The 25,158-nt window shown below is 43.4% G+C and overlaps 1 protein-coding gene and 1 pseudogene across 11 annotated transcripts in view; one reads left to right on the forward strand and one right to left on the reverse strand.

Moving 5' to 3' along the window:
- Positions 1–25,158, reverse strand: part of TRAK1 (trafficking kinesin protein 1) — a 210,696-nt gene that overhangs the window by 67,156 nt on the left and 118,382 nt on the right. The window contains exon 1 of one of the 11 annotated variants that reach the window (XM_054552238.2): positions 6,820–10,750. The exons of 8 other annotated variants lie outside the window; for them this stretch is intronic. In XM_054552238.2, the coding sequence (XP_054408213.2) occupies positions 6,820–6,883 (64 nt within the window). In that variant the 5' untranslated portion in view covers positions 6,884–10,750. Of the gene's footprint in view, positions 1–6,819; positions 10,751–25,158 lie in introns of those variants that run through there. 2 more of the 11 variants (XM_054552243.2, XM_054552244.2) reach the window with 2 other exon arrangements.
- On the forward strand, positions 10,040–10,769 carry LOC100438821 (thiopurine S-methyltransferase-like; annotated as a pseudogene).

The raw sequence follows: 25,158 nt of genomic DNA on the forward strand, positions 1-25,158 counted from the left end.
CTAGACTCTTCATGTCACCCCATTTCTCTGGGTTTAGACACTCTTCAGGATATCCCTCTCCCAATCTCTTCTTTCCTCCCCTCCTGCTGCAAGGGTGTGAGAGAATTCTGAAAACTCATGCACATCTGCCTTCACTTCACGGTTAAAGGCAGAGATGGGCCAAAGGGCATCTTCCCTGAGAGTGTAGTTTCTCCAAAAGTCAAAGCAAAACACAACCCCCAAAGATCGGCAAGAAAGCCTGGGAACCCCTGTGCCAACCGAGGGATGAAGAGGGCTGGGCCAGGCTGGACATGGAGCCTGGAACTGGAGGTGTGAAAGGCAGTTAAGTAACAGATGTGTATGCTGTATCAAAGGCTTAGACTAGACACTGGGACCCACAGCAGGGAAGCAGAGAGAGAGTTCCTGATCCATCTCCAGGAACACTGGACAGGAAGACCAGTGGAGTGGAGGGTCAATCACCTCTTGCAGGGCGGAGGCACATCATTCTCTGTCTCCCGCTCACATCTACTTGACATACTCCATAGAAGTCATCTTCCCAAAGCTCTACCCTGTGTTGACCAAAGAGAGGCCACGAGCCACTGCGGCTATTTATGTTTACATTTAAACGGATTAAAATTAAATCAAGTTTAAAAACCAGTCACACTAGCCATATCTCAAGTGCTCCTCAGCCATATGTGACCAGTGGCTACCATATTTGACAGCAGAGAATAGAACATTTACTGCATTACAAAAAGCTTCACTGGATAGCACTGATCTAAAGGGTGCCCCTTATTTTCAAGATGGGAGCTCTATATTTTCTTGGCTTCCACATCCTACATCTCCCCTGCAGCCTCCACTTCCAGCCTGGCTTCCCACCACACCTCAAACAGACAAAACAAGCTGCTAACCTCTGCCTACATAATGCTACTGCCTTAGCTCACCTACGAAGGGGACCAGACTCCCACCCCCACAAACAAAATATGCCTCTTTGGCATAAGGATTATTTTGAGCAGAAGCAACTGAAGAACAGCAGATGCCAGAAAAGCTCTAAAAACGGAGCATAAATTTTCCTTTTGTAAAGGAAATTTACATTTTGAAGGGTGTCTCCATCTCCTGTACAATCTCTTATCTATGGACGAGGCATCCACTTGAATCTGCACATACCTTATTAAACATGTCTTGCGTATCCCACGTTTCCAAGTTGCCTTCCCATAACTTACTCCCCAGCAGGAACCCCAAACCCATTTTCCTTTGTCTCACCTTTTCTCCATACTTTGTTGCCCTTTGGGATGATACAGAACCCTCCAAATTCTACTTGCCTCTTTGACTCTTCTTTCTTTGTGATTGCCAGTGCCTACTTACATAATTAAAACTGATTTTTCTCTTGTTAATGTTTTTTATCAGTTTGTTTCTCAGGGCACCTAGCTACTGAATCAAGCAGGGTAGAGGCATAAAGTTTTTCCTCTGCTATACCTCACCATCCCCACCTCCCTAGGCCCAAATCCTCCTATCTTTCAAGGTCTGGTTCAGCACTGCTCCCCATCTCCTTCAGGTATGAGCATCTTTCTCTCCACTTCACCTGTCCCATTGATGCTCAATGTTCCTCACTCACATTTCACTTCTCTGCTCCTAGAAAGCAGGGCTGGCACGACTGAGGGTCATGTCCCCAAAGACCTTGCTCATACAATTTAAATAAATAAATAAGGCTGGGCAAAGAGGCTCACACCTGTAATCCCAGCACTTTGAGAGGCTGAGACAGGAGGATCACTTGAGCCTAGGAGTTCAAGACCAGCCTGGGCAACATAGTGAGACCCCATCTCTACAAAAAAAAATTAAAAAATGAGGCAGGAAGATCACTTGAGCTCAGGAGGTCAAGGCTGCAATGAGTTGTGATCATGCCACTGCACTCCCGCCTGGGTGACAAGAAGACGACCTTGCCTCTAAATAAATAAATGAATAAGGCTGGGTGCAGTGGTCATGCCTATAATCCCAGCACTTTGGGAGGCCAAGGCAGGCGGATCACCTGAGATCAGGAGTTCGAGACCAGCCTGGCCAACATGGTGAAACTCCATCTCTACTAAAAACACAAAAATTAGCCAGGCATGGTGATGGACACATGTAATCCTAACTACTCAGGAGGCTGAGGCAGGAGAATCGCTTGAACTTGAGAGGCAGACATTGCAGTGAGCTGAGATCGTGCCACTGCACTCCAGCCTGGATGACATAGCAGGACTCCATCTCAAAAAAAAAAAGAAATAAATAAATAAAACAAAATTAAAATTAAATAAACAAGAGCACCACAAACCTCCAAAAACTTGGGTTCCAGGCTTGCTTTGGCTTTCTTGCCAAGTCTCTAGTCCTCAGCTCCTATATCAGAGAGGATATTATCTCTATTTTACTATAGCCAGTGATATTAATAAAAACAGTTATATTATAAAACTGTTTACATTTCATTCTTTTTTTTTTTAATCCCTTTAATAACCATAGAGGAGAGTGCTGTATGTGGAAAGAGAGAAGTCAACCTCTACCTTCATGGGCGCATCACACAATAAAACACAAGACAGAGAAATGGGGATCTGTTTGCATCAACATGTAGGAAAATTCGAAAACTCAGTTCAGAAATGCAGCTTTTCAATTAATGCTTAAAATACCTCTAACAAAACTTCACTCATGCACAAAAAGAAAAAAAACACTCATGAACCAGCCACCGCCATCTTGGGTGACATTTCAGAGATCACTGAAATCAAGTGAGGAACAGAGCGCACCAGACTGCCCTTGTGTATACCATAAATCTTCATTATAGAGTAAGAAACTTTAAGAATAACTTCTGCGACAATCTATCTGAGTTTCTTCATTTGTGAAATCAGCATGAACTAGACCACCTCCTGCCCCAACATTCAAATCTATCAGGTTATAAAACGGGAAGGTGAGCGGTGATGGAGAGCAAGTCTGATTACAAAAGAAAGTGAAGCAACAAACAGGTGGTCAAAATGCTGTATCTTGTTCAAAATACCATTCCTTTTTTTTTTTTTTAAAGACAGGATCTCACTCTGTCGCCCAGGCTGGAGTACAGTGGCATAATTATAGCTTACCTCACCCTCCTGGGCTCAAACAATCTTCCCATCTCAGCTTCCGAGTAGCTGGGACTATAGGTGCGCGTCATCACATTCAGCTAATGTTTTTATTTTTTGTAGAGATAGGATGTCACCATGTTACCCACGCTGCTCTCAAACTCCTGGCCTCAAGTGATCCTCCCCGCTTAGCCTGCCAAAATGCTGGGCTTACAGGCATGACACACTATACCAGGCCCCCATTAGCCTTTTCAAAGAGATTTTTTTTGTTAAAGGCCTTAGTAACTAGTACTATTTCTGAGAAAATAAAATTAAACACTGACCTGGCTCTTTGTCGCTTACAAAGAGCAATTACTTTATTTACACTCCATAAAGGCTCCAACCAGTGTTGTTACTCCTGTTTTCCAGATGGGGAATCTGAGTTCACAGAGGCTCACAGAAATCCCAGGATGTTCCCATATCACGTGGCCACATGAAGTACAAAACAGCCTCAAAAACAGACAGCCAGCGCTCTTTCTGCCATTCTACCTATTTCTAGAGTAACTACAAAGAGGGCTGTTTCTTTAACATAAGGACATACACTGAACCCAAGTCCTTTTGAAAATTAAAAAGGTGTCATACTCTTTCTAAGCACACTTTAAAAAGTGACCAGTGTAGCCAAGAAACAATCTAAGATCCCAAAACTGACCTAAATAATTCTTTTCCAGCCCCTCCCCATGCCTGAGGCTGCTTTCCATGGACATCAATCAGCACAGTTTCCCAAACACACGTGATGTAAAGAATCCCCCAAAGTATGTGCTAAAAATTTAGATTTCTCAGGACTTTTCCTAGTCTGATGTGAGTCTGAGAATCTGCTTTTTTAATAAGCAGATGACTTTCAATGATTTCCAAGTTTTAGAGGTTCTGCACCAGAGATGGGATGCGTCCAATCTGGGTAACTATGACCCTGTCTGACACCGGAGTTTAAACTGTAAACACTGAGTATGTATGTGCAAATTCTGCCAAGGCTATTGCTATTTTGCATTGATCGCTGGCTATTTCAAATCTCTTATAAAAGTTACTTGAAGACACTGGATAATCAACCCCTCCAATGTCTTATTATTATAAGCCCCTGTCTGTCCCATGCCTCTTATTATATCCTCCTCTGGGGGCAGGGGAGCAGGGCAGGCAGAGATGGGTGCTGAATAGAAGACCACCACAACAAACATTAATAAACAGGAGGAATACAGTTATTCAACACTGAATAAAGTTCTCCTAACCCTCAAAGATAGAAGAGAATAGTAGCTATCCCTTAATTCCAACTTCAAAAGAGGGGTCCTAATTGGCCTGCAATCTATATTCCCATCCATATACATTTCTTTTTCAGTGCTAACACTGCAATTTAAGTGTGAGTCAGTAACTCTGACATAAATGATGATTCTGCATCTTTTTTAAAACATTTGACTCACCTTTTATTAGTATCAAAAGTTCCGTAAAAGCTTCCCTCATTGACGATTCAAATGCCAAATAATCAGAGACAAAGCAATGGTGTGTGTCTATTGAGTTGCAATAAAAAAGACACAGGCAAATAAAAGACAGGTACATATAAACAGGGGCAAATTTCATTTCCAGACTAATCTGCCTGAAGCTAGGAAGGAACCCAACTAGTTAGAAATGTGTAAACAAGTAACCACAAAATTAGCACATAATTGAAATCTCCTTTTTGTACGTTTCCTAAACCAGTTTATTTCTGGACTTCTGTTCCTTTTATTCCCTATTTTGCTACCTCTTTAAATGGGATTATGAGAATACCAGTGGTCCCAGTAAATTCTGTCTCAAAAACCTTCTTCCCTTCATCCAAAATGGGATAGAAGATAAAGGACAAGTATTTTGCTCAACATACATTCAGACAAAACAATAATTCAGAAGTAAATAAATCAATATATTTACCCTTGAACAGATGAGCCATCTCCTCTTCTATTTTCCTTTGCTCTTAAAGGAAGACAGATCAGGGTCTCTCAGGGCCAAAAGACTCAACTGAGGAAGTGCTGGGTAAGAAAAATCCTTCTGATGGACACCCAGATAAGAGTAGGCCTCCGCTCACCCTCCAGATTGACCATGGCAAGTGACTGGCTTCATTTCAGGGTGTAAAGGGAACTGGACAGTGTGGCAATTGGGTCATGGTATTAGGAAACCTTCCTCCACTTCTAGGATGGCATCCACAAAGCTATGGCCACACCTGACTCATCCACGGGCCTCTGACAGCACCCTGCTGTAACCAGTACCTCCTAATCCAATGGTACAGTGAGGATGTATTCAATCCCTTACTTTAAAAAGTTATAGAGGGTTCAATGAGTCACAAATCACCAAGGAAACTAGAAGGAGGTCAATGATGGTTTCCAAAAAGGTGCATCTCTAGAATTTCCTTTTGGAGTTAGGTAACAGAATGGGAACTTGCTTTTAGAATGAATATATTCCAAAGAAAAAAGAATTCATTCATTCTTTCCCCTCATGACCCTGGGAACTGCCTCCAATCCTTGTTACTCAAGATAGTTAAAGACGTACACAGAACGAACATGACAATGTCTGCATTTAAAGCTGGGGGACAGTGAGGTTGAACTGGCATAGTTTTTCCACACAGTTTTCCACACATTTAAATACCATCCCCTGAGAAAGTCTTAACCCACAGTCAAGGCAAAAATCAGTGGATAAGAGATAATTATGTAGTTTTTCAGTTTACTAACTAGGCCAGGTCCCAGCCTGTTACATCATTCAGGTTAATCAAATGTAGTCAGGAATAGAGCATTCTGAAACTCCCGACTCAATTAGAAAGCACTTACCTTATCTATTAATGGCTCATATAGGGCTGGGAACATATCACTGGGGAACAGACCCTCAAAGTGTATATATTAATGGGGCCCCTTTTTTGTGAAGGCATGTGATATGAGGGTCATTTTCAAGACGAAATTAAAGACAGATTAACTGTGTAATACACAATTTTGATGTCCAACACCCCAGGAACCTGAGACCCCGCCCACTGTGATGTCTCTGAGAGCGCACCTCAGTGCTGTTTTCTGTGTGCTTGAAACCTCCTGAGACCTGTCCAGCCACACAACTTGGCCTCCGCCCAGTCTCCCTTGGAATGTGCCACACCCTCCCTGCACAAACCAAGGTAGTGACAGAAGGACACATTCTTTCCCTGCCCCTCCTATCACCTCCCCACCCCCATCTCTGTTGGATCCAACAAGCAAACTTCATTTGAATCACCCGCTAAGTGGTAAGCTGCTTCTGCCTTTTCTCCAGCCTCTGATGTTTCCCAGGTCTGGGCTCAGAAAAGGGCAGAGTCTTCCAGGCCTGCTGCTGACAGTCCAGGAAGCCACCTCCTGAACACCCTATTCCAAGCCCCCAGTTTCCTAACCCCTCCAACAGCAAGAGCGCAGTGAACACATTTACACTTGCACACATACGTGCATCAACAACACACTCATGTCTCACACCAGAGAAAATTCAATCCAATAGAAGTATAACACTTACAAGCCCAGCACACCAAAAACCATCTCCCCTTCTAAGCAAACGATCATACATACCGCAGGAGTCTTTCACGGTAAAGAGCCCTGCCCACCTGCCGCCTCCTCCACCATGCCTTTGGAATTGTCAGAGCCAGTGGTGCTAGTTCTGGTACACCCACCCGCCAGCCGCCTGTCTCCCCTAAAGGTTTCAGGACCCCCCCACCCAGAAGGAGACAATACCCCTATACATCCCGGCTCTATTTTGCAGGGGCCATAATTACCATCCGAGCATTCTTCATAATACCAGTCTAGTTCATAATAATCCGCTTCAATAAATTTCTGCATAGTCAGTAGTCTTGCAGAGGAGAGAATGGACTTCACAGCGCCATCAACGTCAAGTAAAACGCTGCCATGCCTCCCCGCCCTTCCAGAATACTGGACAGAAGAACATCCCGAAACACACCAGAATTAGGCTGTACATTCTTAACGACAGTCTGGAGCCAAAACAGGAAAGTGGGCAATGAAAAGAAAAATTCTATGGGGGAAGGAGGGAGTAGGAGCAGCAGAAAGGAAGGCAATTTGCAGAGAGCTAACGGAGACCCTGGCAGCACTGCCAATAAAGCGGCACTGGACAGCAGCCCTGAATGGGAGTAGCCAGGATCGTCCTATCCAGACGCCCAGAGGGTGACGTCAGGGACACACACCACCACCGGCTGTCTCACTCAAGCCTGGTCTCCTGCTCGCCGCTCATCTTTCAATCTAACCGTTGCCATAGAAACTGGCCGGCTCTAAAAAATGATGCAGAGATGGAGGAAATGTCTTCCAAGGATGCTGGCAGCAGAGGCTGAGAGACGCCAGGCAGGGAAAGAGAGGGTGCAGGCCAGGGAGAGACAGAGGGGTCAGCACCATCATCACCTTCAACAAATCTAAGGACAAGCATATTCACCCTACTCTGTGTCACGACAGAAAGAAGATTCTGGATTTGAAATCTGCCACCTTTTAAAATCTGCAAATCATTACTTTTGGTTTCTTTTCCTCAACCTGATTTAACACATTAAACATCTTTTATAATTTTTGACCACCACTTAAAGGAAATGTAAATTACTTAGAAAATGGAAACATTTTCATTTAGATGCACTACTATTCTCTGCTCATGCTTTTGCTCAAACTTCTAGAAAAACAGCCTGTCACATACAAATACAGGAGGGCGCCATCACAAAGGGCTTGTGCAGTACAATATGCTGTTTCATGGACACTTACATGTGTAATCAAGGCGCTAAAGTGCACACTAGAAGAAAACAGTCCATCTGCAGGAAGTTAGTTGCCTCTGGGGAAGGAGTGAGGAAATGAGGTTTTAAAACTTTCCTTACAAATGCACCCATATGTTTTATTTCCTTAAAAAATACAGTTAATATTAGTTCTAAATGTTTGATATGTTTGAAATATTCACAATAAAACAAGGTAGTGGATAATAAGACAGATTTTAGACTATTCTATAGGTTGAATTTCATTCCCTAAAGCAGGGTCTCTCAACCTCAGCACTATTGACATTTGAGGTTAGATAATTCTTGTTGTGGAAGGCTATTCTGGGCATCGTAGGATGTTTAGCAGCAACCCTGGTGCCTACCCACTAAATGCAGGTAGCACTACCCTTCACCCCCAAGATGTGACAACCAAAAATGTCTCCAGACATTACCAAATGTCCCCTGGATATAAAATTGCTTGGTTGAGAACCTTGCCCTAAACCAAAACTACTTATTTACTTCATTGTCTTCTTGGCCAGGTACTGTAAGTATCTGTTGGTGTCAACAGCAGCATATATACAGATAATAGTGTGTGTGTGTTTCTATATATGTGTATGTCTGCTTCCGTATGTAAAATACAAAATTTGAAGGAAAATCACATAGACACACACATCTTATATAGAGAATCTTAGATGGAATCCATACTTTGTACCGATCTATCTCAATCTTCCTAAATCACTGGAAGCTGAAGAGCCTGTAACGTTGTGTTGTGAGGTCCTCAAAGAAATCTCTCTCTGCTCTGGGGTACCCTCTCCTCGTGTTACAGCCATGTCTGGCCCTCATCATTGGCCTTGCTTGCACACCTGGGCAGGATACCACATCAGACCTTCCCACTTGCCAGGTGGCTGGCCAACCCCATTTGGCCCAGCCTTTAGTGAGAGCAGGTCCTGTCCCCTTGTGGACTGCAGGGATCCAACCCTTTGGCACTCACTATGGATAACAGAGCCTCAAGTCCTGGAGGGAAAAGAGAAGTTAAAGGCAGGGGCCCAAACCACAAGCAGACAAAGAAACCATCCCTGCATGCTGCAGTGGAACCACTGATGCTGATGATAAATTTTGGCTAAAATTGTTAATAGGATTCCAGAAAAGTTCAGAAAATGTAGGAGACAAAGAATGACACCATCCCTGGCCCTGCTGTCTCCTGGCTACCACTTACACCCTGGACAACCTGTGCCCCTCTGTCATCAACTCTTCCTCCTCCAAGGCACTCCCAACCCAATTGCACATTCTTTCTGGTCAAAGTAGATATCAGATCCCATAGCCTCCCTCACTTACTTTATTCCCTCTCCCTGATCCCAACTTGAATATACATTTTAAGTTTTCTAGGACTTGTGACTATTTAAAGTCAGCAGACAATGATTTTAATTCCTTTCTTATAACTGCCCCTGCTATCTGACATATCTCATCTCTCCCTCTAGTCTTTAATATCGTCCTATCTCTGGCCATGATGGTGCCTCTCAAGAGCTCCCCTGCAAGCTCCCAAACAGCCCCTCAGACGTTCACCTCAAGACAGGTGAACGGAGGCCGGTGTCCCGAGGTTTTCTGAGATACCTTAAGGTATTTCTAAAAAGATGATGATGGGTCTTATAAACAGGCAAATAGTTAACAACAAACTCCTAAAAAATCAGCAATGTTCACCAGTTCAATCCAATCAGGGTGGGGGAGGTCCAACAAGAATTTGCAAAATGATTTAATAAAGGAACCAGAGGGCTGGTTGCATTGGCTCACCTGTACTTCTACCACTTTGGGAGGCCAAGAAGGAAGGATAGTTTGAGGCCAGGAGTTCAAGACCAACCTGGACAACATGGCCAAACCTCATCTCTACAAAAAAAATTTTTAAACCAGCTAGGCGTGGTGGCACATGCCTGTAGACCCAGCTACTAGGGAGGCTGAAGCTGGAGGATCACCTGAGCCCAGGACTTCAAAGTTGCAGTGAGACGTGATCATGCCACTGCACTGCAGCCTGGGTGACACAGTGAGACCCTACCTCAAAAACTAAAAAAATAAAATAAAGGAACAGGAAATGCAAACTCTTCAAAGCATCACATGAAAGTCAGACAAACTTCCTAATAGCCGAACACACAGAGGTTCCTGGAGCTACATATCTCTTCATCTGTATCCTTCACAGTATCCTTTGTAATAAACCAGTACAGGCATTAAAAACATACACTTATGAGACAATGGTGTCTATGAAACTATGGATGATACAAGAGCTTCACTTGATACGGAAGAGTATCCCAATACTGAGGTCAGGAAAACCGAGTACGAACTGTGGAAGAATGGCAAGACAAGTGAGTGAACGGCAATACTGCTTTTCATCAAGAACAAAGACATCAGCTATTGAAGAAGCATTTGGATACTTTTCTTAAAGGTGAGAGTAGACCGAAGGTATTTTTTCCTCCTTGTTGAGATGAAATGGTTTACAGACCAAGGACACAATGTAGTTGGTGTATAAATCAGTGCACTTGGGAGAATTACGAGAATTTTTTACAGAGCAGAATCTTTCTTACTCAAAAGAACCAATTAGCAAAGTTCCTGAAGCCAAAGTATTTAAGAGTTCTTCAGAGAACATTTCATTGTACTGTTGCAGCATTTTTTATCTTCCCCAAACACATATCGACAAATTTGACAGAATTTGGGATAGAGGAGCACTGGCTGCCATTAATCTAGGAGATTTCAAACACTATGCAGATACAATGTTGTCCCTCCTGGGAAAAGGGTTTCAGTACCTCGTGTGTGTTCTTTCTTATGACCCAACTAAACATGCAGGCCCACTATCTTATGTTCCACATGCTGAAATTGAAAGGTTGTTCAGTACAATATGCAATATTCATTGTCTTGAGAAGATTGATGCTTTTGAAGAACAACATGAAAGTTGGCAAATTGACTACATTTTTGAAAAGTTATATCTACTTACAGAAAAGTAAATCAGATGTAAACAAAATCAAGTAACATCAACATGTTTTTGAGTTTCAGCAATTAAAAAATTATGCTAAGGCATGAAAATGTAATGCATAAATTTTTTATTGTTTACAAATCATATCAAAGATCTTTGTTCAAAAATGCACATAGGTGTTTTTTTGTTTTTGTTTTTTTGTTGTTGTTGTTTTTTTTTTTTTGAGACGGAGTCTCACTCTGTTGTCCAAACTGGAGTGCAGTGGCACGATCTCGGCTCACTGCACCTCTGACCCTAGGTTCAAGGGATTCTCATGCCTCGGCCTCCTGAGTAGCTGGGATTAAAGGTGTGCACCACCACACCCAGCTAATTTTTTGCATTTTTAGTAGAGATGGGGTTTCACCATGTTGGCCAGGCTGGTCTCAAACTCCTGACCTCAAGTGATCTGCCCACCTCGGCCTCTCAAAGTGCTGGAATTACAGGCATGAGCCACCATGGTTGGCTCCCTTTGCCCATTCTTAATGAGGCAGTTGTTAAATTTTCAAAACTGCATATATCTTTTTAGAAGAAAACAGATACTAAAATGTTAAAGTAGCTCCTTTGGGGAGGAGAGGAGGTGGAAGATTATGACTATGTGTCTTACTTACAGACTGCAAGACTTTTTACCAATCAATCCGCATGTATTACTTGTATAATTAAAAAATAAAAGAAAAATGCAATGAATATTACTTAAATATAATAGACATAGAAAAACTGACATTCTATGAAATTTACAATAATTGAAGAAATGTAATACTTCAGCAAGGTTCAACTGATCCCAAGAGTTATATAAAAGATTAGCTTTCACTATAAACCTTTGTCTGTTACCGAAATCCTAGCCATCTCTTTGCACATGTTTTCTCCACGTACAATTTTATATGTAACAGAATCAAGAAACAAATACGTTTTAATGAAATAATCCAATTTATATGGAACAATATATTCTCAAATTATAAGAATAAATTTTGTTAAAGTTAAAAAAAAATACAAGGATACAAATCCCTTATTTGCTTGCTTTTTTGTTTTGATAGAAACCCCTTAAATAAAACTTGGCACATTTACCTCACAGCACTATGAATTTGTTTAATGTTTTATTCCTACCCCATTACCATAAAACAAGTAAAAAATAACAGATTTCATAGTTAAGAGCATGGGCTTTTGGAGTCAGATGGTCTGAGGTTTGGTACAGGCTCTTTGTTTTCCATGTCTGTGACCTTATTAGATAACATCAGTCTCATCTGCTAAATGGGGGTGAGTATAATACCTTCCACAGAGACAGGGGAAGCTATAATCAATTAGTGTATGGCAGAGCACTTAGCACAGTGCCTGGGACAAAGAGAGTTTGCAATAAATGTTAGTTGTGATCATCTTCATCACTCTAATCTTTTTTTTTTTTTAAGGGAAATAAGCCAGGAAATGAACAATTAAAAAGAGGGTACAAATTCCTATGCTATAATTAGGGAAATGAGGTAGAAATGCCATTTATAAGCTTTTTCCAGCATAACTGATTCAAAGGCACTGAGTTCACAGTAATGAGCAGGAGTGACAGGTGGGGTGAGGTAGGGAGCGAGGCACCATTTCTAAACAGTAACAATACATTACTGAGCACAGCTTAAATTAAGTCCAAAGCTGCACATATCCAATTCACTTTTTAAGAAAATAGGAAAGAAACAAAACAATGTATAAATAAGCACAAAGGAAACAGCATCATTTAGGGGTGATTTTTACGAACTTCAAGCAATTTCAAAGTGAACTACACCAAAAGTCTTTCATATGCTTGGAAAGACAAAGTAATCTGTCCATAGCTCTGCAAAGAGTTTCACAATTAAAATCCAAGTCTATCTGACTTCAAATCCACTTTCCTTCACACCAAGAGTCCCAACACTCCTGAGGGTTACAGCCCTCCCTCGGGCCAGGTTTACTGCAGCTGAAAAAGCAGCCTCCTCCCTACCATGACCCCACACTCCTCCATCACTGCCACCAGAAAGTCAGGAATAAGAACGGGTCCCAGGAGCCGTCTCAGGTAAGCCTCACAGCCACCTGGTCAGCCATTCCTTAGTCACCGCATCTTCAGCTGCCCCATTTAGAAAGTGCTGACTGTATGCCTGGCATTTAGTACTTTGTATCTCACTTACTCCTCAGACCCCTGTGACCTAATGGCTCCCGCATTGTGGAGACAAGGAAAGGGGTCTTAGTGGTTTAAGTCACTTGCCCAGGATTGCACAGAGAATACCAAAAGCATCTGGATATAAACCAGGAATGATCCCCGTCCTAAGCCTTTTCCACTTCTCGATAACTGAATGAAAAAGCATCCAAGGATTATTTGCTAATGGAATTTGAAAGAAAAAAAGAAGAGGTACAATTAAAGAAGATAAAGACTCAAGTTAGCACCTCACAGAGAAAACAAATTGAGAAGTTTTTTTTTTTTAAGAACAAAATAAATGACCAGGAAAGTAAGAGTTAAACTGAAAATATCTATGTAACTTCATGATATTAAAAACAAACAAAACAACTCTTTCCAGCTCTGTCACATAAGTGGCTCAACAAGGACACCCCTCCAATCCATCCAGCAGCAAGTCAACACTCTGGTGCCCAGATTTAGGTTAGACCTTAACAGGGCTCCTTGTAGAATGGCTGATTCCATGTCTTGGGGCAGGGAAAAATCAAGAGGGACCTGCAACACCAGGTTTCAAGAAAGCAAAGACCACTTCAAAAGGTTTGGGGTAGAAGTGATAAGGTATATAAAAGCCATCTTAAAAGGACTACCATGCACTGTGTTGTGACAATTTGAACATCCAAAAGAGTATAGAGATAATAATGGTTTTAAAAGAGACAAGGTGAGTCTGTAAAGGCCATGAATCTTCAATGACTATCAAAATGAAAAGAGCAACCAAGTGAACAGGGCAACTGATATATAAAGGAAGGGAAAATATATTAGGAAGTTGTTTTTAATCCATTTTAGGAAGCAGCAGAGGTGGGTGTGTATGACTGCTGTTTCTGCCACTAATACCTTTTATAAAATAGTGTACAAATATGTCTCTAAGTAGGATGGCTCTGAATAAGCCAACCCTACATGGAAGGAGGAAGCAAGTATCAAGAACAGAAAGGTCTGACGCTGTGGGCACAGACTATACTCAGGTAGGAGCAGGATCAGCCCTAGGGCTGTAAGGTGATGGATTGGCCAGAGGGCTCCAGAGGAGAGCTGACTGCCCACACTGGGGCCCCAAATTCCTAGAAGATAAAAGCTCAATAAAAGCTGCTAATGATAACAGTAAGACACTAACAAACCTTGTTTGTTTTCAAATATGTTCCAGGTGAAGTGTGTCATTTGGATGGGACACCGGGTCACAACCACAAGTGGCCAAATATAAATAATCTGTCATTTCAGGAAAAGACATCAGGTTGAAGGTGGCCCCTCCAAAGATAATGTCCACCTGGAAGCTGTGAAGGTGTAAAAAAGGTCTTTGCAGGTGTAATTCATTTTCTTCTTTTTTTGTTTTGTTTTGTTTTTTAAGACAGAGTCTCACTCTGTCACCCAGGCTGGAGTGCAATACCTCCACCTCCCAGGTTCAAGCGACTCCCCTGCCTCAGCCTCCTGAGTAGCTGGGAGGCATGCGCCACCATGCCCGGCTAATTTTTTGTATTTTTGGTAGAGACAGGGTTTCGCCACCTTAGCCAGGCTGGTCTCGAACTCCTGACCTGAAGTGATCTGCTTGCCTCGGCCTCCCAAAGTGCTGGGATTACAGGTATGAGCCACCGTGCCCGGCCCTGCTAGTGTAATTCAGTTAAAAGTCTTGAGATGACATCATCCTGGATTGAGGTGGGCCCTAAATCCAATGACAAGTGTCCTCAGAGGAGAAGAGGAGAAAAGGCCCACAGAGGAGAGGGCAACGTGAAGACAGAGCAGAACCTGGAGAGATGCAGCCACAAACCTAGGAACGTCGAGGATGGCCAGCAGCCCCCAGAAAGTGCAAGAGGGGCAGGGAACGGATTCTCCCTCAGAGTGTCCAGAAGGAACCAGCAGTACCAACACCTTGACTTTGGACCTCTGGCCTCCAGAACTGTGAGAGAATAAATTTCAATTGTCTTAAGCCACCAAGTTTGTGATAATTTGTTAGGGCAGCCCTAGGAATCTAACACAGCTGCTGAGATCGTATTTTCTTTAATATCTATTAAGATTACCAGATCACTGGAAAAATACAAAACAGATTCAGAAATTCACAAAGAAAAGAATTAAACCCACAGTACTGATGCTTATGTTAAGTGTGAGTATCAGGAGTTTTGTTGTCATTACTAGAACTACATGTTCTCTTTTGTGAGCATTTAAGAGAATCTAATAGATTCGGTCTGTGATGTTAAGGCAGATCTAATTAAATATATTTGTAATCAAATTTAAATGTTTAAAAGAATTTAATAAAATTTCTAAGTTTGTACTTATTAGTTGTGTGAGTATATGAATATTTCAGTTTATATATTAAAAAGATGAATCAACACTAACAATTGAGCGATAAAGTATATAAATGATGCAGTTATGAGTTTGCCTGAGTGTCTCAGACCTCACAGATCTTGCCGCATCCCACCTTCCCCCATGCCTCACAGGTGATCAGCACAGGCATGCCCAGGCCCCCATGTGGCCATCTGAACAAAACAACTTCCCAATTCCTATGTGTCCCCAGTGCTCCTCCTTACTGCTAGCACACAGAGCCCTCCGAGGTCCCAATTCCCCTCTGGAACCTGCTTCCAGACTCCAGAGCTTTCCTCCCTGTTGGTCAGGGCACCTGTAAGCCGGGCCAGCCAAGAAGCCTATGGCAGAAGAGAGCAAGACCCGGAAGAGGGTTCCTAACCTTCCGTCCTTGAGGTGGCCATAGGGCTCACATGAAAGACAGCCTTACAAGAGGCCTTCCTTCCACTTGCTTCAGAAAATTAACTAAGCAGGGTGCTTCTTTCTGCAGAGTTCTCCTTCTGATCTTTATTTTATTTATTTATTCAGAGATGGAGTCTCACTCTGTTGCCCAGGCTGCAGTGCAGTGGTATGATCTCAGCTCACTGCAACCTCCACCTCCCGGGTTCAAGCGATTCTCCTGCCTCAGCCTCCCGAGTAGCTGGGACTACAGGCATGTGCCACCACGCGTTGCTAATTTTTTATTTTCAGTAGAGACGGGGTTTCACCATCGAGCCAGAATGGTCTCCATCTCCTGACCTCGTGATCCGCCTGCCTCAGCTTCCCAAAATGCTAGGATTACAGGCATGAGCCACTGAGCCCAGCCTGATCTTTATTTTTTAAAACATTGCTGCTGCCAGTCACTGAGCACCCATGGCAGAAGGCAGGCTGCTAATGAACAGCTTGCTGTCAACTACCCCCTCCCAAACCATCTCCTCCTCATTTCAGGCACAGGCACCAACCCACCTCCAGGGAAAGGTGGGGGAACAAAGCTTGGCTTTTAGAGAACATATCCAAAAGCACGGAGATGGCATTTGGCAGAGCACTGAGGAGCCAACGTGCATCCTGGCCTCGATGTAGTTCTCATTAAAATCAACCCTACCTCTGGGAAGGACAGAGAGAAGAAAAAGGGCTTGGGTGTGGTAGCATCAGTACACGGCCTGCATGGTTCTGAGTCTGCCTCCTGCCAGCCTGGGAGGCTGTATGGGAAATCTCACACCTATGTCCAGCAAGTCACATAGCAGGTGCCACAGGCCTCAAAACACAAGTAAACCAGAAGCTCAAACGGTCCCATATTCCATTCATGCCAAAACTCAGCTGAACCACAGTAGCCTGGGCCCATCACAGGAGGTAGAGTGTGAGCTGAGCTGTCATGTCAATTTCCCACCTGAGTCCGTTCCAGCTTTGTCTTAGATATGCTGAAATAACACGAAAAAGAAAAATCTGTACAGAATTGCTTGCCAGGCATTTTTCTTCTTAAAAAGAAAAAAATAAATACTCAACATTGGAATCTGGTTTGATGAGAAAAAATGAAACCTGGAAGGTGACAGGTGACAAAGTAAGTAAGCCCAGGGACCATGAGGGTAGGTCTGCTGACCAGTATGAGTACCTGGCTGCAGTGCTCACCAGACACTGTGAAAGGCTCCTGGTGCTGTCGTGCACCCTGGTACGAGGCTGCCTTTGATTACTTCCCCAAGACGGGCACCCTGAATCCACTCAGCACCTGGCACCCAGGCCCACACCTGGGTGGAGGCATCATGACTGCATTTGGCTAATGTAGAGGAAGTGACTGTGCTCCAGGGTATCTCTGCTTCTACCTTTGATCCTGCAGACATCTGTGTCAACTAACAGTGGTGAAAAATGGGCCCAAGAAAGAGACTGCATATGTGAGCAGTAAGAGAAGAGAGAAGGCACAATTCTCAGGGCTCACTTAGGTCCTTGCCTGTAAACAAAATGGCCCCAGAGCTTGGGGATGGCAGAAAGGACATAGCCAGAGTACTTGGGCATTTACACAAGAGAAATTCTTGGTAACTACTTATAAATACATTATAATGTATACATCTTGCCATTAGCTTTGTTAGCAGATGATAATGAAAAGTTCCTGGCAATTAGATCCCCTTTCCAACTCAGCACAACCCCTACTCCACCCCGATAATTTATCCTTCCTTCCTTCATTCAACCCTGCCTCACCACGCACACGTCTAGGTGACAACAGACTCTTTGATGTTCCAAGAGGTACTCCTCCTCCAAACACACACACACACACACACACACACACACACACACACACACACACACCCCCACACCCCACACACACCCACACACACACACCCCACACACACACACACACACACACCCCCCACACACACACACACACCCTATGTTTTCTTTTAGGTCACCACCTCATAAAATAATAAAATTATGACCACACTCCCCTTCAGAAGGTCAACAATGTGTGCTATTTATTCATTTAATTTGTATAGGTGTACTGCGTTTTGTGGTATCTGTACCTTTTTTTTTTTTTTTTTTTAATAGAGACGGAGCCTCACCATGTTCCCCAGGCTGGTCTTGAACTCCTGGATTCAGGCAATCCTCCTGCCTCAGCCACTGGGAGTGCTGGGATTATAGGTGTGAGCCACCACATCTGGCCAGTGTCTCTATTTTTGTTTCACTTAGGATTTTAATTAAAATGAAGGCAATCTTTAGAAGGTGGCAACAAATAAAATGATCTTGTTTTTCTATACATGGGTTTTAAATCTTGTTTTGTTTTTATGAAAAAAGATAAGGAAGGAAAAAGCTTATTTTTTAAATTTAAAAACATGTCTTTGCATTTTCGCTTATTTAAGAAGCATTCATTAGGCACCTATTCAACACAAGGCCCTGGGAAGAGGATATTGGCCCATTTAAGCAGACATGGACTCTGCTCCATTAATTTACTCTCTGAAGATGAAAATTATTTTCGACAATTTGTAATCTACTAGAATTTAAACCTTGTACATATCTATATTTAACAAGAAAAGTACTGTGTAATTTAAAACATGCTTAGAGAGTTAAGTGCATATGTCTATAGTGTTCTGAGAATACTTATAAGATGTTCCCTACATTATCACCTGAAATCAATTTAATAGCACTTGCATTTGAAAAAGAAAACAACACTACAATTTCTATAAAACAAAAATTAAAGGTCCGTATTCTCTTAATGCTTATTTTGCAATACAGAGAAACTCAAATTAAGAAATGGCCATAAAACAAAAAACAATTTTAAAAAACTTCATCATGGGATACCATTAACTAGAGAGTGAAAATCTCTCAAAGAAACATTCACAGAACCATAAAATATTTAATGCTGATTAATTTCCAGATAAGAAACCGAGTCCCAATGCAGTGATAAGTGATTTGCCCAAGGTCACGTATTTAGTCAGTGGATGATGGAGAAACGGCCCTCTAACACAGGACTGGTGGGTCTCCAACCACTTTCTCTCCTCTCAGAGGCACACAGAAGAAGAAAAGTTTCACTATAAAGCAACGTTACCCAACCCACACAGAGACATCAACTACTCCACAGGGATCAGGTGCATCTATCAATTCTAGCTAAACTCCACAAATAGAATACGTTACTGCTTTCCCCCACAAAACTGCCCTTGGTACAAAGTTTGAGAAGTTGATCTCTTGATAACTTTGAGTTTAAGGGAAAAAACCATCTTTCTTGAAATGATATGCCATACTCACATAAACTTTAGTCATCACCTTCCTGACCATTACCTGTTTGTTATTTTCCAAACATTCACTAATGAATAACAACCTGCACAAACTAAGAAAGAGGTAAGACATCCCTCCTCAGGTATCGAATGAAAAAATCTTTAGGATGTGTTCAGGCTTCTTAAATACCAAATTCAGTGTTTTCAGGCAAATTGCTTGTAAGTACTATCTGGCCTGATATCCGGAAGTAAAAGGGTATTCACCCTTGTGTTATTTGGGGAAGAAGCAGAAATAGCCTGGATTCCTAATAATAGATGAATGGTCAAATATAAATGACAGAATATTAAGCAATGCTGAAAATTGGGTTTTTCAAGAAATGTAATGCCAAGGGAAATGGTCAACATACAATATTTATTTAAAATGCATTATGTCCTTAAATAAATGTGTTGCAGAAAAGAAAACAAAAAAAAATCTCACAAAAAGTGAGTGGTGGTTGCTATGTTAGTCATCTTTTTGTTTTTATTTTCAAATCACCTAAAATCAGCATACTTTTGTGATAGAAATATTATTTTATTCAGGCACAGTAGCTCACGCCTGTAATCCCAGCACTTTGGGAGGCTGAGGCGGGTGGATCACCTGAGGTCAGGAGTTTGAGACCAGCCTGGCCAACAGGGTGAAACTCTGTCTTTACTAAAAATACAAAAATTAGCCTGGTATGGTGTCATATGCCTGTAATCCCAGCTACTTGGGAGGCTGAGGCAGGAAAATCACTTGAACCCGGGAGGTGGAGATTGCAGTGAGTCAAGATCGTGCCACTGCACTCCAGCCTGGGCAACAGAGCCAGACTTCATCTCAAAAAAGCAAAAAGAAAGAAAAGAAAAGAAATGTTATTTTTATTTATTTATTTATTTTTCTTTTTTATTGAAACACAGTCTCACTCGATTGCCCAGGCTGGAATGCACTGGCATGATCACAGCTCATTACAGCCTCGAACTCCTGGGCTTAAGTGACCTGCCCACCTTAGCCTCCCGAGTAGCTAGGACTACAGGTATGCACCGCCTGGGTAATTTTTAAACTTTTTTTTATAGTGATGGGGGTTTCCCTATGTTGCCCAGCTTGGTCTCAAATGCCTCAAGCAGTCCTCCTGCCTAGGCCTCCCAAAGCACTGGGATTAAAAGTGTGAGCCAGAAAAATATTATTTTTAAAATCTAACTTCTTTTAAAGACCATTTGTGTTCACTACAAGGCCAGGTACCAAGAGTTGAAGAACAGCGTTAAGTGCCACAATTTTCTAAAACAGTAACACACATGCCTGCTTCCTCACTCTGAAAATCAGAAATGGACCCTATCTCCCAATGCCATGTCATCACCAACGAAGTCACAGAATCTTCCTTAAACCCACCAAAAAAGGAAACCAAAGTATAGAGAGGTTCCATGATTTCTTTATGATGACAGAGAAACAGGTTTTAGAACCAGGACTGAGGTACAAATTTAGCATCGGTGGATTTAGGAGAGCAGGGGAAGGTGCCTATGAGAATGGACAGGGTCATTGGTGAGGGCCTGGCACATGTCCACCCCGGGTTTCTATGGAAGTCGGGCAGGTGGTAAGAAGAGCTAGTGTGAGGATGACAAGCACACGTTCAGTTTCTACGAGATTCTGGCAACATATCCAGGCAGTAGAGAGAAACGTAGCCATCACCTGCAGAGAGGCGACAGCCAAAGCAAAGAAGATGTAGGCAAGTGGAGACCCCAAGCCAGAGCACTGACAGATGTCCACATCTAAGCACACCAAAAAGAAAAAGGGACTTAGCTAAAAACAGACAAAAAGCCAGGGATGACTAGTCACAGGAGGAGGAGAGCTGGGATGTTCCCACACATAGTCCAATTCCACACAAACACAGGCCAAAAGTAAAACTCCCAGTGGGAAATACTCTGGATGAGACTTTTCCTGTTTTTTTGTTTTTGTTTTTCTTTTTTTGTAGAGATGGGGTCTCGTTTGGTGGCCAAGGATGGTCTCAAATGCCTGGCTTCAAGCAATCCTCCCATCTCAGCCACCCAAAGTGTTGGGATTATAGGTGTGAGCCACTGTGCCAAGACTTTTCATGTTCAATCATCACCGTGGTATTCCCTTCATCAAGAGAGCTCAGAAGATGACATCTCATAAGGAGGTTCCTTGTCTTGGCTAGAGGTCAACAAGGAGTACCTGGAAATACAGAGAGCAGCAGTACATTCCTCCTTTAGCCGTGCCAGGTACTGGGCTCCACCCTCTGTACAGAAGAGGGAACAAAACTAACATGATCTTTGCCCTCAAGGCACTCCCTATACAGCAGGGGACAGTAGGTGAAATGAGCATAACATGGTAGGTAGGTAAGGTAAGGGTGGGTTCTGAAGTTACAAACACTACCTGGCATGAAACACAAGAAGTGGAGAGGTTTTCCTAACTAATCCCTGCTTCTCCAATTCCTCTGACAAGCCTGCACTTGCCATGGCCCCCAAAAACCAGCCAGGCGTGGTGGCTCCTGTCTGCAATTTCATAGCTTTGGGAAGGAAAGGCAGGAGGATTGCTTGAGGCCAGGAGTTCGAGGCTGCAGTAAGCTATAATTACGCCACTGCACTCCAGCCTGGGTGACAGAGCAAGACTGTCTCTAAAGAAAAAAAAAAGGCCAGGTGCAGTGGTTCATGCCTGTAATCCCAGCACTGTGGGAGGCCAAGGTGGGCAGATCACAAGGTCAGGAGATCGAGACCATCCTGGCTAACACGGTGAAACCCCGTCTCTACTAAAAATACAAAAAAATTAGCCGGGCTTGCACCTGTAGTCCCAGCTACTCAGGAGGCTGAGGCAGGAGAATGGCATGAACCCGGGAGGCAGAGCTTGCAGCGAGCTGAGATCGCGCCACTGCAATCTAGCCTGGGCAACAGAGCAAGACTCTGTCTCAAAAAAAAAAAAAAAAAAAAAAAGACCAGGCATAATGGCTAACACCTGTAATCCCAGCACTTTGGGAGGCCAAGGGAGGTGGATCACTTGAGGCCAGGAGCGTGAGACAGCCGAGGCAACATGGTGAAACCTTGTCTCTACAAAACATTTAAAAACTAGCTGGGCATGGTGGCGTGCACCTGTAGTCCCAGCTACTCAGGAGGCTGAGACAGAAGGATCACTTGAGGCCAAGAGGTCGAGGCTGCAGTGAGCTGTGATTGCCACCACTGCACTCCAGCCTGGGCAACAGAGCAAGATTAAGGTAAGGTAAGGTAAGGTAAAAGGAAAGGAAAGGTAAAGAAGAAAGGAGGAGAGGGGAGGGAAGGGGACAGGTGGGGAGGGGAGGGGGGAGGGGAAGGGGAAGCGGAGGAAGGAAGGAAAGGCCCACAGCCTGCTGATACTGCTGACCAGCTGACCACTGTCTCATGTGCCTAAGCATCTGGGCTCTTGTGAATTGAGCATTTTCCCAATGGAAAAATGGTCGTGTGTGTTCCCAACCTGTCTGTTCACGCCTGTTTTGCTTATTAATGTAATTATATCAATGTGTTTATTATTTCATCGATAGTATTAAAAGCGTTCTTTTTAAAAAAATTTTAGTCCATTTACATTGCTATAAAAAAGTGTTAAATCTATGTAAACTAACTTTAATATCTTGAGACAAGGATTAAAAGGCCAATTCGATTTAGATAAAACAATTGTAATATATTTGAAAAATCATTTAAACAAAAAGAGGATTATGTACTACAACAAATCTAGTGTCTATGTCCTGCAGTGCTCGTAAAGGTAAAGCATTTAGCACAACCCTGGCAAGTGGTAAGCACTCAGTAGATGTGAGCCATTATTATAATGATTGGTTATCTTTACATAAGCAAATAAAGGGTGATGAAAGCTGTGAAGGCAGGAAAAAGGCAACGGAAGTGGGGGATGCCACAGATGGGGTGGTCAAGGAAGGCTGGTCATGGGCAGCACACTTCTGTTGAGAACCAAAGAACAGAAAAGAAGCTGGGCACAGCAGCATGCACCTGTAGTCCCAGCCTACTCGGGAGGCTGAGGCAGGAGGACTGCTGGAGCCCAGGAGTTCGAGGCCAGCCTAGGCAACATATCAAGACCCAGTCTCAAGAAAAAAACAAAGAGAAATAAATAAAAACTTTAAAAACAAAACAAAAAAAGAAAAGGAAGAGGGAGAGCGAGGGAGCGGCATGATCCAAGGTCATGGGAGTTTGGTGTATTCGAGGGTCTGGAAGCACTGGTGGGGCTGCTATAGGGTAAGGAGAGGGTGGAACGAGGCTGGCTGGATAGAGCCAAGAGCCAGGTCACAGAGTCTCCGAAGACCCCGCATTTTATCCAAAGGGCAATGGGAAACAAAGGAGCAGCATGACCCAGTTGGATTTCAAAAAAAGACCAGCCAGGCTGCTGGGTCCAAAGAGGACAGCAGAGATGCAAGAGTGGAAGCTAGGAGAGCAGTTACAGCTGTCCAGGGATGAAATGGCAGTGGCTTCATCAAGGGTGGCAGCAGCCAGGTCGGAGAACGGGTCTGGGATATATCTGGAGGAAGAATTAACAGGGCCGGTGGATGGCCAGGCGGCTACAGAAATGGGGTAAACCACGTTGTATTTATTAAGACAAATGTGTGTGGAGGGGGGAACAATCCACTTTCCGCAATGGATGAGTTAATAATCTCAGTATGTGGGTACATGAGGCTGAGGGAGGAAGGGAAGGTCAGGGTGCGCATACATTTGGCAGTTACCAACATGCGGCTGGTATTACAGCCTTGGGAGAGAGGATATAGACAGAAGCAGGGTGGGCATGCCAACATTTAGAGCAGTACATCACAGTCACCTGAGGATCAATTAGAATGACTATGCCTGACGGTGGGGCCTGGGGAGAATATATAGTCAGCCCTCTGTAACCACCACGGATCAAAAATATTCAGGGGGAAAAAAACAATATAAAATAACAACACAAAATTTTAGGCTGGACATGGTGGCTCACTCCTATAATCCCAGCACTTTCTGAGGCTGAGGCGGGAGGAATGCTTGAGCCAAGGAGTTTGAGACCAGCCTGGGCAACATGGTGAAAACCCTGTCTCTACAAAAAAATACAAAAGTTAGCGAGGCATGGTGGCATGTGCCTATAGTCCCAACTACGGGGGGGCTGAGGTGGGAGGATGGCTTGAGTCTGAGAGGTTGAGAATGCAGTGAGCCAAGATGGCACCAAGGCACTCCATCCTGGGTGACAGGAGAAGACTGACTCAAAAAAAAAAAAGTACACCAAACAAAAACAAAAAAACAAAAAACATAGCATTTACAAGTAATACACATAATCTAGACTTAAAGTATGTGGAAAGATGTGTACAGGTTAAATGCAAATACTATGCCATTTCATATCAGGGACTTGAGCATCCATGGATTTTGGTATCTGCAGGGGATTGGTTCCAGAGCTGGTTTTTTCCTTTTTCTTTTTTTGAGGCAGAGTCTCGCTCTGCTGCCCAGGCTGGAATACAGTGGCACGATCTTGGCTCACTGTAACGTCCACCTCCTAGGCTCAAGCAATCCTACCACCTCAGCCTCCTGAGTAGCTGGGACTACAAGGTGCATACCATCACACCCAGCTATTTTTTTTGTTTGTTTTAATTTTCTGTAGAGATAGGGTTTCACCATGTTGCCCAGGCTGGTCTCAAACTTCTGGGCTCATATGATCTGCCTGCCTTGGCCTCCTAAAGTGATGGGATTACAGGCGTGAGCCACCACGCCTGGCCTAGGACTGTATTTTTTTTATTTTATTTTTTATTTGTTTGTTTATTTATTTTTGAGATGGAGTCTCACTCTGTCACCCAGGCCGGAGTGCAGTGGCGCAGTCTCAGCTCACTGCAACCTCTGCCTCCCAGGTTCAAGAGATTCTCCTGTCTCAGCCTCCTGAGTAGCTGGGATTACAGGTGCATGCCACCATGCCTAGCTAATTTTTGTATTTTTAGTAGAGACAGAGTTTCGCCATGTTAGCCAGGCTGGTCTCAAACTCCTGATCTCAGGTGATCCACCCACCTCAGCCTCCCAAAGTGCTGGGATTACAGGCATGAGCCACTGCACCTGGCAGACTATATTTTTTAAAGCTCTAGGTGCATCAGGGTTGACAGCCACTGATTTGGAAGCTCAGAGGAAGAGGAAAAAGAAAGAACTGGTGAAAGAGGCTGGAAAGACTATCCAGAGAGACAAAAGGGAACTCTGGGAGCAAGTGAGGCACTGGGAGCCAAGCCAGGAGAGTGCCCAGA

Source organism: Pongo abelii, chromosome 2 (assembly GCF_028885655.2).
Source record: "Pongo abelii isolate AG06213 chromosome 2, NHGRI_mPonAbe1-v2.0_pri, whole genome shotgun sequence".
NCBI lineage: Eukaryota > Metazoa > Chordata > Mammalia > Primates > Hominidae > Pongo > Pongo abelii.